At 39.6% G+C, this 13,331-nt stretch overlaps 3 protein-coding genes and 1 long non-coding RNA gene across 4 annotated transcripts; 1 reads left to right on the forward strand and 3 right to left on the reverse strand.

Annotated features, from left to right (window-relative positions):
* Window positions 1-7: 7 nt before the first annotated feature.
* Window positions 8-3,300, reverse strand: LOC111657264 (trypsin-like). The gene is made up of 6 exons (XM_023409353.2): window positions 3,147-3,300; window positions 2,817-2,973; window positions 2,425-2,523; window positions 2,157-2,320; window positions 470-606; window positions 8-372 (listed from the first exon to the last, which is right to left on the reverse strand). The coding sequence occupies exons 1-6, from the start codon at window positions 3,283-3,285 to the stop codon at window positions 220-222; spliced, it is 849 nt and encodes a 282-aa protein (XP_023265121.2). The 5' UTR covers window positions 3,286-3,300; the 3' UTR covers window positions 8-219.
* A 659-nt stretch (window positions 3,301-3,959) lies between these two features.
* On the forward strand, window positions 3,960-6,432 carry LOC111657273 (serine protease 1-like). Its single transcript, XM_023409372.2, has 5 exons — window positions 3,960-4,115; window positions 4,220-4,373; window positions 4,465-4,724; window positions 5,824-5,960; window positions 6,088-6,432. Exons 1-5 carry the CDS (start codon window positions 4,073-4,075, stop codon window positions 6,238-6,240), a joined length of 747 nt encoding a protein of 248 aa, XP_023265140.1. The 5' UTR covers window positions 3,960-4,072; the 3' UTR covers window positions 6,241-6,432.
* Window positions 6,433-9,009: 2,577 nt separating this feature from the next.
* Window positions 9,010-10,651, reverse strand: LOC147818940 (trypsin-1). The gene is made up of 6 exons (XM_087174857.1): window positions 10,498-10,651; window positions 10,098-10,248; window positions 9,727-9,977; window positions 9,503-9,639; window positions 9,285-9,386; window positions 9,010-9,161 (listed from the first exon to the last, which is right to left on the reverse strand). Exons 1-6 carry the CDS (start codon window positions 10,535-10,537, stop codon window positions 9,114-9,116), a joined length of 729 nt encoding a protein of 242 aa, XP_087030983.1. The 5' UTR covers window positions 10,538-10,651; the 3' UTR covers window positions 9,010-9,113.
* A 2,155-nt stretch (window positions 10,652-12,806) lies between these two features.
* Window positions 12,807-13,331, reverse strand: LOC147818941 (uncharacterized). Its single transcript, XR_015437453.1, has 3 exons — window positions 13,283-13,331; window positions 13,060-13,161; window positions 12,807-12,967 (listed from the first exon to the last, which is right to left on the reverse strand). It is a non-coding gene; the product is annotated as an uncharacterized LOC147818941 (long non-coding RNA).

Consider the following 13,331-nt stretch of genomic DNA (forward strand, 5'->3'; position numbering starts at 1 on the left):
AAGTGAATACAGACCAAATGGCTTTATTGTGTTTTCTATGTTCTGGACATATTTGTTGAGTCTGGGTGTGTGAAGGAGAGAACTTCAAAGGAGACAAGGCACCAGAGAAAGACAGAAAAATAAAAGTTGGGGCAGAAAATAGGGATGAATGGTAACATACAGGGCAGGGAAAAGAGGAAAGCAAATGGAAGAAGTGAGGAGGGAAAACCGGTGATTTCTTCAGGGGTTGGCTGCCATGACGTCTTGAATCCAGTAGAGGAACTCACACACTTTGACGTAGACGCCAGGGTAGTTAGGCTGGGCACATCCCATACCCCATGACACCAGGCCGTGGACTTCTCCATGACACACCAGAGGGCTGCCAGAGTCGCCCTGATAAACACAGTGTCGGTAGACAGTGATTAATTCTCCTGCACATACAGAGCTTTGAGCCCAGTAAACCCTTGGAAACATTTACTATAAAACTCACATTGCACGCATCTCTGCCTCCATCCATGTATCCAGCACACACCATCCTGGGTGAGATCATGCCAGGATAGGCATTCTCACAGGCCTGTTCGTCAATTATGGGCACGTCCAAACACTGCAGGCGGTAGGGTAAGAACACTGCAACAGGCAGAACACAGACATATTTTACAAGATGAGGCGGAAAATATTCAACATTTTTTAATTTGTCAATAAATCCCATGAAATATATACTTTAGCTTTTTCTTACAACAATTAAGCACTGTAGTTACTTCACACACAAAAGTTACTTCAACAGTTGTTAATGATGTCTTTGTTTGGGACTTTTTTCAGCTGCAGATTGGGTGTAGGAGTGTGTACTTACAGCAGCAGAAAAGTGTATGCACAATTGACTCAAAATAAAACGTGTGTTCAGTGTAATTATGTGCAATTGTGTGGCTCAGTTCTGGGTTTTTGACAGTCTTTGGGCAACAACTGAGGTCTCCTGCAGAGCTTGATCTACACAGACATTGACAGTGCATATTACAAAGATAAATTAAATGCTGGTTTTGGTATTTTCATTAGATTTGTTGAAAATAAGAAAAGTATTGAATACCACCAAATTTCTGTTTTAAAGCAGCTATGTGTAGAATTTGAAAATGTATAACTTTGGTGCCCACAAGTGGTATTGTTAAAAACGACACTGTGGCATGCAGCAATACATGTTGCCATTCCCTCACAAATTGTCCAATACTCTACTTAAATAATAGTAATGCCATAAAGGAAAAATGCTCCATTGTAAGTCCTGCATTCAGAAACTTACTCAAGTAAAACTAGCAGTTCTATCCGCTTAATGTATTTACAGGGGCTATTGTTAAGTTTTCTCTGCCACTGAACATGGTTTCTTACCTGTGATTGTGGCTTGACAAGAGCTTCAGCCATCATGGTATTTATATTACAAGAGGCTATGATACACACTGTGAACAGCACTATGTTTTCAGGGCAGATTGAAGTCTACAGTGACTTGCTATCAGAAAGTGACGAGACTAGCTGAGCCGTGCTGGTAAGCATGCTAACTTCAGAGGAAGAGAAGATGTGACAGAAACTAGAGTTAACACTGACGTTGCTTTCCACCACTGGAGAAAGGAAAGGAAATAAGTTTGATGCTGAACTCGTAACCTTTCTCCTAGATTGGTAAGTAAACAGCTGTTACTGTTGATGTTGGCTATGTAGCGATAGCAAAACTTACAACTCCTTACTTGCTCCTTTTGATAAAGCAACTATATGTAGAATTATCATGCTGTCAGACCACCTTTCAAATGACTGTGATGGCATAATATGACGATCTGAGTGAAAACTAGTGCAGTCTATGTTACCTTCAACCCATTCATTCAGTCACCAGGTCAAATTTGCAGTCAGTGTATAATATATGTTGCATCATTATAGATTAGACCACCCAACAGGAGAAATTAGTTTGCGAAATTAAGTCCACCTAGACAAACTACAATAGTCAAATTCTAGTTACACATTAATATATCAATATATTAATCCTATACAAAAATACATACAGTAATAATATTACAGGGGCCATTTTTCTGAATTATGAGTATGGTTAATTTCAATACCTAAAGCATATTGTGAGCCATATTCATATGCATTTTCGCTGTAGCTGTTGTGTAATTAAAATTACTAAATCACTATTAAAAACCCACCTTCGTCACCCATGGCAGTGTTTCCCCAGCCAGACACAGAACAGGGGAGCCCCGCAACTGGGCACCCTCTGGGCAATTGGACGGGTGCGACCGCCTCAGTCACCTCCACAGGGTGGAAGAGCTTGATCAGCATGATGTCATAATCCAGAGTCTGGTAGTCATAACTATATAAAATATACATATTATAATTTAAAAATGTATTAAAATATCATTCAATCGTGCAAATGGAAAAAGATTCTCAGACAGGGTGGTTCATTTTTTCACTCACCTAGGGTGCCAGATGATGGTGTCGGTCTTCATGAGCTGCTCAGTACCCTCAAACACTCGCACATCGTGTTCTCCCAGCATGATCTGCATAGCATAGGGACTAAGACAAGAGGTGAAATATACCAGAAAAAAGTTAGCAGAAACATCTCTCAGTATTATACTTGTTCATTATAATTCTACATCAGTTTAAATCTTCCTCTTTCTCTATTTTGCAAATACAGATTTAGATTTAACAGACGTACTTCAAATTGAAAAGCACTTGTCTTTTGTTTTTATCTCAAAGGGAATAAAATGCATAAAAATCAAGCAAAAAAAGTGGTAAAAAACTAAAAGATCAAGAGAATATAATGCATATAATAATATATAATTCTCCATCAATGTATAGCTACTTACTTGTACCAACAGTGGGCAACAGAGAGCACCCACTGCCTGTTGATGAGCACCCCACCACAGAAGTGGTAGCCATAGTTGAGGGAGGCCATGTATGGACGAGAGTGAGGCTCACAGTCCCGCCCGCCAATGATCCGTCCATCCTCACGGGGAACTGCCACTGTCACACACACACACACACACACACACACACAAACATAGAAAGAGATAGAGAGCAACAGAAAGAGTCTTCATCCGCAACTTGCCATCATCTTTTTGAAATCTTGAGTAAGTATGTACACATATGTCAATTTGTGTGTATCTTTGTCAATGTGGGTATTTCTGTGTGTTTACCAGCAGCTCCAACCATCAGCAGCAGAGCCAGCAGTCTCATTGTGTCTGGTGAATGATCAGAAAACACCTGGAAACAACCCAGCTCATATTTATACCCCACCAGCCCCAATGCGCTCAACCTGCCACCGGCTGACCCCATCTGGGTCCTCACACTCTGTTCTTACCTCTTGGCACTAAGCATCAGCCCAAATCTATTATCTTATCATGCTCCTATTTTCTTGTTTGCCCACTTCTGCCCTGTTGTTGGCAAGCCACAATATACAAATAGTGTAGAGTTATACAACCAACTTTTAGACATGAGACCATATGCAAAAAAAAAAAAAAAAAGATAAGTGAATGTGCTGTTGTATGGCTCCACTTTGAAAAGTCCTTGAATAAAAGCCAGTGAAGGTGAGAAACAACTCATCTGTGGTCTCAGAAGCTCCAAGGTAAACTAACAACTGTGTGCTGTTGTTTCTTTTTCCACGACAGACAGCTGTCACAAGCTTTTGAGCCAATATGTGCAGTTGAGGCCAATCTGTTATTATACCTACAAATCCAAATTTAAAAAAAGAGTAGACACATTTATTTAAGTGGTACATGCTGGAAATCTAAAAAATGATCTTATGTAAAACAACAGAGTGAACAAAAAACTCTTGAAGGCCACAAATACGTTAGACGTTGCTCATTTATTAACTAACAGGATGACCGTTGCATATGAAAAGATAAGACTATTTTTCAGGACAGAGATAAAGGCAGGAGGAGTGAACAGAGATTGAGGTGGATGGGAGGAACTGGGTGGAGGAATGGAGGTGAGGAGAGGTGAAGGGAAGTAAGGCGGTGGGGGTGGTGGTGCATGGAAAGACACAGAGGGGTTAAGGTATAAATGCAGTGAGTTACAGACCATTCACGTCCAGTCTGGTTGTAGAAAGGCTTGAGTCAGCCACATGATGATTGGCCTGATTGTTCTCGCACTCGTGGGCGCTGCAGGTAAAGCACATCTGGTGTATGGATGTACAAAGGTTTTAGAAAAAAAACAAAGTATTGTAACTCTGATATATATGAAGCATTTTTATATTGTCTTAACACCACAGCTGCAGCCCCAGTGGATGACAGGATTGTAGGTGGCTACCGGTGTGAAGCCCACTCCAAACCCTGGCAGGTGTCTCTCAATATTGGCTACCATTTCTGTGGCGGCTCCCTCATCAACGACCAGTGGATCATCTCTGCTGCTCACTGCTGGCAAAAGTTTGTATTACATTCAAATATTCAGATGCTTCTGTATGAACGTTTATGGCCAACATCATTACAATCATTTTCTTCTTTGCCTCTACTTCAGCCCCTTTGCTCAGATTGCAGTCTTGGGTGACAACCACATCTGGATCCACGAGGGCACAGAGCAGTATATGCCACTGGATGCCATCTACTGGCACCAGAGTTACGACTACCAGACCATGGACTATGACATCATGCTGATGCATTTGGCACACCCCGTCACCGTGAACCAATATGTCAAGCCTATCGCCCTGCCCACAGCCTGCCCCTCACCTGGGGACATGTGCACGGTGTCCGGATGGGGGAACATCTACTCCGATGAAGGTGAGCTGCACCTGATCTTGACTGTGAGAGTCATGAAAACCTTTCACTCATGATAACAGAATATTTATTCAGCTGTGATTCTGTTGTTTCCTGGTGTTTTGTTGTTGAGGAAGTTGTTGAGGAAACAAAATGTGACAACTGAAAAACATCAATTTCCTGAAACACAATGTTTTAGCGGATATGGACCAAACAAACAATAAGACCATCTCTATTACTGTCACAAAAAACAATCACACTTTTATGAACCATTTAGCTTTAGGAGAAAGAGTGGTGGTGCAGTTGCACTGTAGAAACACTGTATGATCACCATACAAGATGTGCTGAGATCTCGTGGCTTAAGATTGTGTAAAAAGCCCCGAAATTTAAGTTTAGTGTAAAGCATGGATGCAAGACACAAACATTCATACAGTATTTTCAGGCTATTCTTTGAAGGGAAGCTTGACAGTTATATGTTTTTTTTTTAGTGTTATGAGTGTCTGTACAAGCCTGATTTTGTGACATCACAACTACTTTGGAGCCACTCATTGGTTCAATTAGCAACTTATACAATGTGATTTAGACATTTGAAGCCTCAAGTGCAAATACACTGAGAAGTAGAAGCGGAAGTTTCAGTGAAGTAGAAGATAGTTCAACTTTTTAAATTAAAAATATTTGCATTTTCATAGATTATGTATTTTTCTAGGAGGGAGAAGGGCTAAATGTAGTTTTAAGACTTTTTAACCAGATTACTGAGCTGTTTCGTGTGGAAAAAAACAGATTAAATGCAAATTGTAGTTCACAGCAAAGTATTTTTATTTGTCTTTGAAATGTCTGGAGGACATTTTTCATTTTAATTTAAGCTCACATTTGTTTGATGAATGAATTTTCACACACCAACAGATTTCTAGGACCCTTTTAAAAACCAATATCACATCTATTTAATTTGATAAACCTATGACGGCTGTCATACTGTTACCAAACAGCTTTCATAGCCCAGCTCCTTAAAAGTTGACATTTTGAAGCTAGCCACAGGGATCGTATATTCTGTGGTGATGCTGCTCACCCAAAATTACTAATCCAACTATCTATCTTTATCTTTCTTTCTTTCTCTTATCTGCAGTGTTCAATCCATTTTACCTCCAGTGTGTGGAAGTCCCCATTGTGTCTAAAAAGGACTGTGATGCCTCCTATCCTGGTATGATCACTGACCGCATGTTGTGCGCTGGATACGTGGAGGGAGGCAAGGATGCTTGTCAGGTATCTTCATACAATTACATAGCACATTAATTAAGGCTTGGCGTTCTGTGAACATGTAGAGTAAAACTTTATGGAGCGTGATGCTGAGATGGTGGAAGGAGTAAACTCTCTTCTCTCCCCTGCTCAGGGTGACTCTGGTGGTCCTCTGGTGTGTAACGGGGAGCTGCAGGGTGTCGTCTCTTGGGGTCAGGGCTGCGCTCTGCCTAACTTCCCCGGCGTTTACACCAAGGTCTGCTCTCTGATGCCCTGGATCAACGACATTCTCTCCACCTACAGCTAGGCTGTGATCTCCTGTCACAGAACTACATGAAAGAGGGTGGAACCAGAGAAAGATCGAAATTGAAGGAGACAGAGACAGGATGTAGCGGTGGGTAGTGTCAGAGAGAAAAGCAGCAGGAGAGCGGTTGAGAGAGAGAAAATGAGATGTGTTTAGCAAGGGCACAGCCAATAAAATCTTCCACTTTGTGATGCATCAGTGTCTTTATGATTGTTGACAATACTGTTACTGCTCTTGGGCAACTGTGTTACTGTAAGACATTTCTGAGTACTCTATTTCAAATCAGTGGTGGGGGTTTCACCAAAGCAAATATAAACCAGAGTGAACAATAACAGCTAACGTCAGCTCACTCTAAAAATCCACAGAACAGCATTAGCTTGTGAGCAAATCCAAAATATTGTGTGTGAATTATTTTTTCATGGGACCTACATCACTGCACAATCACTCTATAGAATTTACATCAAAATAAGACACAGACTAACTTCTTTAATCTGTTAATGCGTGCACAACAGTGGTGTTTAGTATTCCAATGCTGTACAAAAAGTGTTGATAAGGTTTTGTCTCCCTTTTTGGTTTCGTTGGAGCACATGAACACTGCCTTCATTTTGATTTTCTGTCTCCCGAATGCTGAGTGCCTTAGACATGTGGAAAGAAAGGGCACAGACGTCGCAACTCCCCATTTATCAATGTCAGAGCACTACCAGAGTTTGAAATGGAGTCACGCTTACACTGAAATTTGTTCAAATGTGTTCCATTCAGAATTGAGATGTTGGCCTGGAGTCCTTTAACAAAAAGAGAAACTCAAAGAGAAGAACCACAGTTTATTCTCTTCTTATGCAGAGAATGGTCCTTTTTTTTTTATCCATAATCTGTTTTGTCCGTGTTTAGTTGTTCAGAAGTCATGTAGCTGAAGATGACACACACTCTCCTCCTTCAAACTCCTTTATACAATTTTTTTCAGAAAATCCATGTGATTTTTGACAATAGTTTTAGTCTATAACAATGAACATGCTTTAAAAGGCCAATGCTAATTTAAGTAGATTTCCTATGTGAACAAAAGTGAGTTCATGCCAGGAAGGTAGCATGCTATTAGCCAATTTTTGGATTTAGAGGATGCTGGTACATTGTTGGCTCATGGGCCTTGCACACCAGTAAAAGCCCCCCCCCATCAAGGTTCAGTTCAATCGTGGACTCCCTAAATCCTGATTCGATTTAGAGCAATATCCAATCTGAAACAGACACATTGTTTGATGTTTGAAGGGATTAATTCTGCGATGTTCCTGAAACCTCGGTGCTCAAGAATGAAAAACCGGGGAACTGATGCAATACAAGCTTGAAGTCTGTCACATCTTTTGACGGATCACCTGACAGCGGCAATCAGAAGAAAAGAAAACATGCCTTCTGGCTGTCAGACTCATGTCACAATGTCACAGATATTATGATGCTCAAAAACACCGCAATTACTCTCAGTTTTCAACAAGAAAAGAAATGTCATGCTCACCACAACTGCCTTGTTTTCTTGTCCATGAAAGGTTAGTTGAAGCTGCTGGTTGAGGATCAGCCCTCAGCAGTCAGTTATGCTGAAATGATGGCACATATCTTGTTTGACACTTTTGCAGCAAGCAATAGACTGCCTGAAATCAATCGCCTGGCAGTTGCACCGAAATATCTCCCATCTGCTCTCCACAGTCAGAGAAGATTGCAAAGCACCTGCTGCTCTGTCCAAGAATACGGCCTCTCCCTCGTCATCATTATCCCTGTGACACAAGATACAGAAAGATGATGAAATGGAATATGACAGCAAGACAGATTAGAAAACGAACGACAAAATGTAAAATTTAAAGTCCCCTTTAAAGATTATTTTGCATATGCATTTATAATTAATTTATTCATAATTCAAATGAAGGGGAAGGAAATTTAATTATTAATTGGGAACAACCACAGCAGACATCCATCTTCTAATGAGTTATGAGACTTCGAGTGCTATATAATGTTGAGGTATACCTGCAGAAAGTCCACAGGAGCCTCAGGCTACATGACAAATCCATTTAAATGCTGGTAAAGAAGGTTAAAATCTTAATTTGAATGAAACAGAGAAATAACTCATCAAATGCTGCAGTAGACAGGGCATTAATAGAATCTAAACATATTATAGGAGGCACGGTTGCTTTGAAAATGTTGCAGCAATGGGAGCAGCATTTTCCACAAACATCAAACGCGGGATCTTAAAAAGATCAAACAAGGATTCAAATTTAATTATCATTTCTTAAATAAAATGTGAGCCAGGTTTACAAAATCAGCTGTGGATGCTAGGAATGGTCAGAGGCAAGAACAGTTACAGTGTTGTATGTTGTGGATATTAAAGTGCACTGACACTTTAGTTTGCAATAGTAAGTAGGCAGGGTTTGTTGTTTTACCCTTTTATCCAGTTTATTTGTCTAATAACAAAAATAAAAAATGTAGAAAATTCTTCCTGGATTTAATTTTTAATTCTTGAGTTGAATTGTGGAGTTATATAATAACTGTCAATAATGAATGAAAAAGACAAAGTGTTAGGAGACTTAACAACACCAGGTAATGATGAGTAAATCCCCTATACATTAATAATTTTGCCATTATTAGAAAGTCTTTCATTGTTTCAAGGAGTCGTTGTTTGAATTTTCTTTGGTGGGCCTGGGTAATAATTAATAATTAGATTTTATGAAGCTTATCATAAACAACCAAGTCTTATGAATAATACTGATTATTGCACATAAAAATAGATTCAAAGAATCAGCTTAAAAATTGTTTATTTGTCATATCATTCAGTACAAAAGATGGAATGTAAACAGCAAATGATGTTGAGTTGCTGGACTGAACTTGTTTGCTTGGATCACTTAGTAGCTGGCCATGGTGTTCTCCAGCCATTCGTTGAAGATGCAGACCTAAAAGTGAAAAAGACTAGAGTTAGATCAGCTTATCAGTGTGTGACTGCAGTTCAGACAGCCTGAGCAAAGATAAAGTGAACACAGTGTGTTGATTAAATATCTTTCTCCCTTGAACGTTACCTTGGCGTAAACACCAGGGTGGTTCTTCTCAGCACATCCGTAGCCCCAGGACACAACACCCTGCAGCTCACCATTGCACACGACGGGGCCACCGGAGTCACCCTGAGAGGGGGATGGAGTGTAAAATTACTCAGAAAGATTCAATTAAACGCAACAAGTCATACCAAGCCTTTCATACAGTAGTTGCTGTATTCCTGCTTCAATACTGAGGTACATACCTGGCAAGAGTCCTTGCCTCCCTCCAGGTATCCAGCGCAGAACATGGCATCAGTGATCATGCCAGGGTAGGAGTTATCACAGTCCTTATCGGACAGGATGGGGAGGTCCAGGCACTGCAGCTTGTTCCTGTCGGCAGCTAAAAGTATGGGTGAAAAAGGTTTCAAATAACACAAATGAAAACAAAACATGTAGCCCTAGCAGTTAAAATGCAGGTGTAACTTACAGGAGCTCATGGTGTTGCCCCAGCCAGAGACTGTGCACATGGTGCCAGCGGGGGCACAGCTGGTGGGCAGAGCCACAGGCTGCACATACTGGTTGAGGGTGGCGGGCTTGCTCAGTTTGATCAGCATGATGTCATTGTTGATGTTGTAGGAGCTGTAGTTGGGGTGGCGGATGACACGGGAGGAGCTGATGAACTGCTCGGTTCCCTCATTGACCCTGATGTTGTGCTCGCCCATACGCACCTCCACACGGCTAGAAGCAACAGAACGACAGAAGATTAATCCTAGAGCCCATCATCAAATATTTATCTGTTTACCCCTAAGGAAGATAAATCAGACATTTAATCTTGGAAAACAAGAGGACTGTGCTTACGACTTGTAGCAGTGAGCAGCAGACACAACCCAGTTCTCGTTGACCAGGGAGCCTCCACAGAAGTGGTAGCCAGAGTTCAGAGACACCTGATGGGGCTGGGAATGAGGTGTGCACTCATACCCTCCGACGATCTTGTCGTCCTCCGTGGCAACTGGAAACACATGTTTGGCAACCAGTTAGTTGTTTACTTCGACTTTTTACCAGCAACAATGAAACGTCTTTGTATGCAAAATGTGATTTTTCCTTATTTTCAGCCAAAGCCCAAAGTTATTATGCATTGGGATACTGAAACATAATTATGTTGCTGCCAGGACATGGATAAAGCTTTAGTCTGGGATAAAGACCGAGGTACTGTTAGCAGGAAGCAAGGCAATCTGCTCAGATTAAACTTCACACTTACAAGCAGCTCCGATGAGCAGAACGAAGACCAGAGACCTCATGGTTGCTGTGTGATACTGTCGATGAGAGACTTCACCTGGAGCCCTGGTTTATATCCACAGTCAGAGAGAGCTGCCCTGCTGTCCAGCCATCCTCATTGGTCAGTGAGGAACCAGTCTCTGCAGCGGGATGTTGGGGCTGACTGATTCATTTCCAGAATTACACAAAAAAAAACTTTTTCACTGTAGGAGTGAGTACAGCTTTCTTATCAGTACATTTTGGAAAGTCATAAAGGAAAGTATGAATATCAGTCCTTCTGATCCTGTATTATTATGTTAGTTAACTTATCCATGTACATATTTATTACATCATAAATTAAAAAAAATCTTTCCATGATGTATGTCATCTGTATCAGTTTGAGTCCGTCTTTGGTTATGTAATCACTGTCTTTTTTAATACTATCATGAAAATATTAAATATTCTAACTAGACAACTACAGCATCATAATGTGTTTCATTGTGGCCACATGAGACATGTTTCATTCAGTCAACACTCACAATGAAATTCATTACTTTACAGATTACATCTCAGATAGATAGATTACATCTACACATCAACAATGTTAAAGGGACTGATCATTTTAGTGCATTGCAAGCAAACTCCTGGTTCATACTGAAGAAAAGGTGAATAGAGCTTATATGTGATGTTGAGCTGGGGCACTGTGCTTTTCTAATCCACTTCATTTATCTATAAACTATATTTAGTTTCTTATTAGTCTCTTGTTTTGGGAAAAAGTTTGAATCCACCACGTATTAGTTAAAAAGTTGGCTCATTTTTCTCTGGTCAGATTTCACAGGTAAACAGGACACCTCTATAATTAGATGTGTATGAACACAGTGTCACAGCTGTGTGTTTCTCAGCACCTGTTACCTGAAAACTAAATTCAGATATGAGGGCTGAGGCTGCCTTGAATAACAAATCATTATCTTTGTAATATGTTTTACAAGGCACTTTCAACATCTAGAAAGCAATGGTGGAGAAAGTTATCAGATCCTTTCCTGAAGTAATATTAGCGATGTCACACTTTGAAAATAATCTGTTACAAGTAAAAGTCCTGCTTGAGTAGAAACACCAAAGTATTACCAGCAACATGTACTTCAGTTATTATCATTCGTACTAACTCAGAGTGGCCCATTTCAGAGTTGAATTATAGAGCAGGACGATGTCCCAAAAGTGTTGTTGTGGGACAAGTTACAACATTATCATTCTTATTAGTACATGGTGACAGTCCCAGCGTAACTTTGCACAACTCCAACTAATGAGCAACAGAACTGAAAATTAAAGGCACAAAAAAAGTTCAGAAAACTTTCTATTCTGAGGGGATTTAACTCGTTCCACCTGTGTGGGTATGTATAGTTTTAATCTTTAATAATGTATCATGTTTTATAAGTTATTTTTGATGCATAATCATAACTGTCAAATAAATGTAGTGAAGTAAAAATATAAAGTAATATAAATGTACTTAGCTACATTATAACAATTGGTAGAAAGCAGTTTATAACAAGAAAATGTAATATAATTATAATAAAAAGAAACAGAAGTAGGTAAAATGCTACTGGGAGAAAAGAAATACACGGGAACAAGAACAAAATGAGTAAATGATTAGAGAACAGTGCAATGATACAAATATGTTTTGAGAAGTGACTTAAAAATGATATGGACTGTATATCAGCCTGATATCCTCAGGCAAGAACATCTAAAATTCAGTATAACCATGACAATTTAAATACGGTCCTTACACCGTTCGGTGCTCGGGCCATAATAATGTTACTTTCTTCATATAATTCACATCTAAATGGAAAGATTCTACTTTTAACCACTACTAACTCTTTTTTTTCCCATTAAATAATTTTTTTTTTTTTTTTTTTAAATCAGGGACAGTGTATAAAATTGAAATATCAATATTAAGAAATATTCATTTCAGGAAAATTGTTTTGTACCAGATTTAGCTACTTGCTAATTTCTAACCACAAATAAACTTATATGGCATTACCATTCAGCTGGGCTCAGAGTGAAAAAGTAATATTTTAATATCTTTATATGCTGATACAAGCGATGGTGATGTGATGGTTCATTTAAAAGTTTTTAAAAGAGATACTTTTTGGAGGTTTGTGTCCTTAATATCAACAAGAACCTAATCACTTAATAACATATTTTAGATAAAATGGCCTGTGACCTTCTGAAAATCTCTATAGATTGTCTAAATAAGTAGCTTATGTTATGAAAATAATTTTAACAGAGAGAAAAAGGAGTTCAAAGAATACACAGTACTTCATATGTATAACACTTTATTTTTGTATTTCTTCATCCCTAGCATGAAATATGCTATCTGAAGAATCAAAAATGTTGAGTTGTCCTCCTGATGTGGAGGTTCAACGGTGGTGTTAATAGCTGGCCATTGTGTTGTGCAGCCACTCAGTCTGGACACAGACCTAGAAACGGAAAGACATTAGTCAGTTTGTTGCATTAAACAGACTAATATTTCCCATATGTTATATTTTCAATTGGTGTTTTGAAATGTTACCTTGGAGTAGACACCAGGGTAGTTCCTCTCAGCACATCCATAGCCCCAGGACACAACACCCTGCAGCTCACCGTTGCACACGACAGGACCACCAGAGTCACCCTGAGGAGGAGAGAGAATTTCTGAAATTATAAACCTTCACATGGTCATGTTAATTAGACAGTAGTGACAAAATGTAGTCCACTCTGAAAATATAGTAATAGAATATAACAGAGATGCAAACCTGGCAAGAGTCCTTTCCTCCCTCCAGGTATCCAGCACAGAACATGGTG

Source organism: Seriola lalandi, unplaced genomic scaffold (genome assembly GCF_002814215.2).
Source record: "Seriola lalandi dorsalis isolate HSWRI2012SDOR001 ecotype SW California unplaced genomic scaffold, Sedor1 jcf7180002054390, whole genome shotgun sequence".
NCBI classification, from domain to species: domain Eukaryota; kingdom Metazoa; phylum Chordata; class Actinopteri; order Carangiformes; family Carangidae; genus Seriola; species Seriola lalandi.

Coding starts and splice junctions, on each gene's coding strand:
- LOC111657264 (XM_023409353.2), bottom strand. CDS start 3,285: ATGGGGTCAGCCGGTGGCAGGTTGAGCGCATTGGGGCTGGTGGGGTAT. Junction 2,321..2,424: donor ACCATCATCTGGCACCCTAG/GTGAGTGAAAAA, acceptor TATTTTATATAG/TTATGACTACCAGACTCTGG. Junction 607..2,156: donor CACTGCCATGGGTGACGAAG/GTGGGTTTTTAA, acceptor TGCCTGTTGCAG/TGTTCTTACCCTACCGCCTG.
- LOC111657273 (XM_023409372.2), top strand. CDS start 4,073: ATGATGATTGGCCTGATTGTTCTCGCACTCGTGGGCGCTGCAG. Junction 4,374..4,464: donor GCTGCTCACTGCTGGCAAAA/GTTTGTATTACA, acceptor CCTCTACTTCAG/CCCCTTTGCTCAGATTGCAG. Junction 5,961..6,087: donor GAGGCAAGGATGCTTGTCAG/GTATCTTCATAC, acceptor TCCCCTGCTCAG/GGTGACTCTGGTGGTCCTCT.
- LOC147818940 (XM_087174857.1), bottom strand. CDS start 10,537: ATGAGGTCTCTGGTCTTCGTTCTGCTCATCGGAGCTGCTT. Junction 9,387..9,502: donor GAGGCAAGGACTCTTGCCAG/GTATGTACCTCA, acceptor TCCCCCTCTCAG/GGTGACTCCGGTGGCCCCGT. Junction 9,162..9,284: donor ACCCTGGTGTTTACGCCAAG/GTAACGTTCAAG, acceptor TTTCACTTTTAG/GTCTGCATCTTCAACGAATG.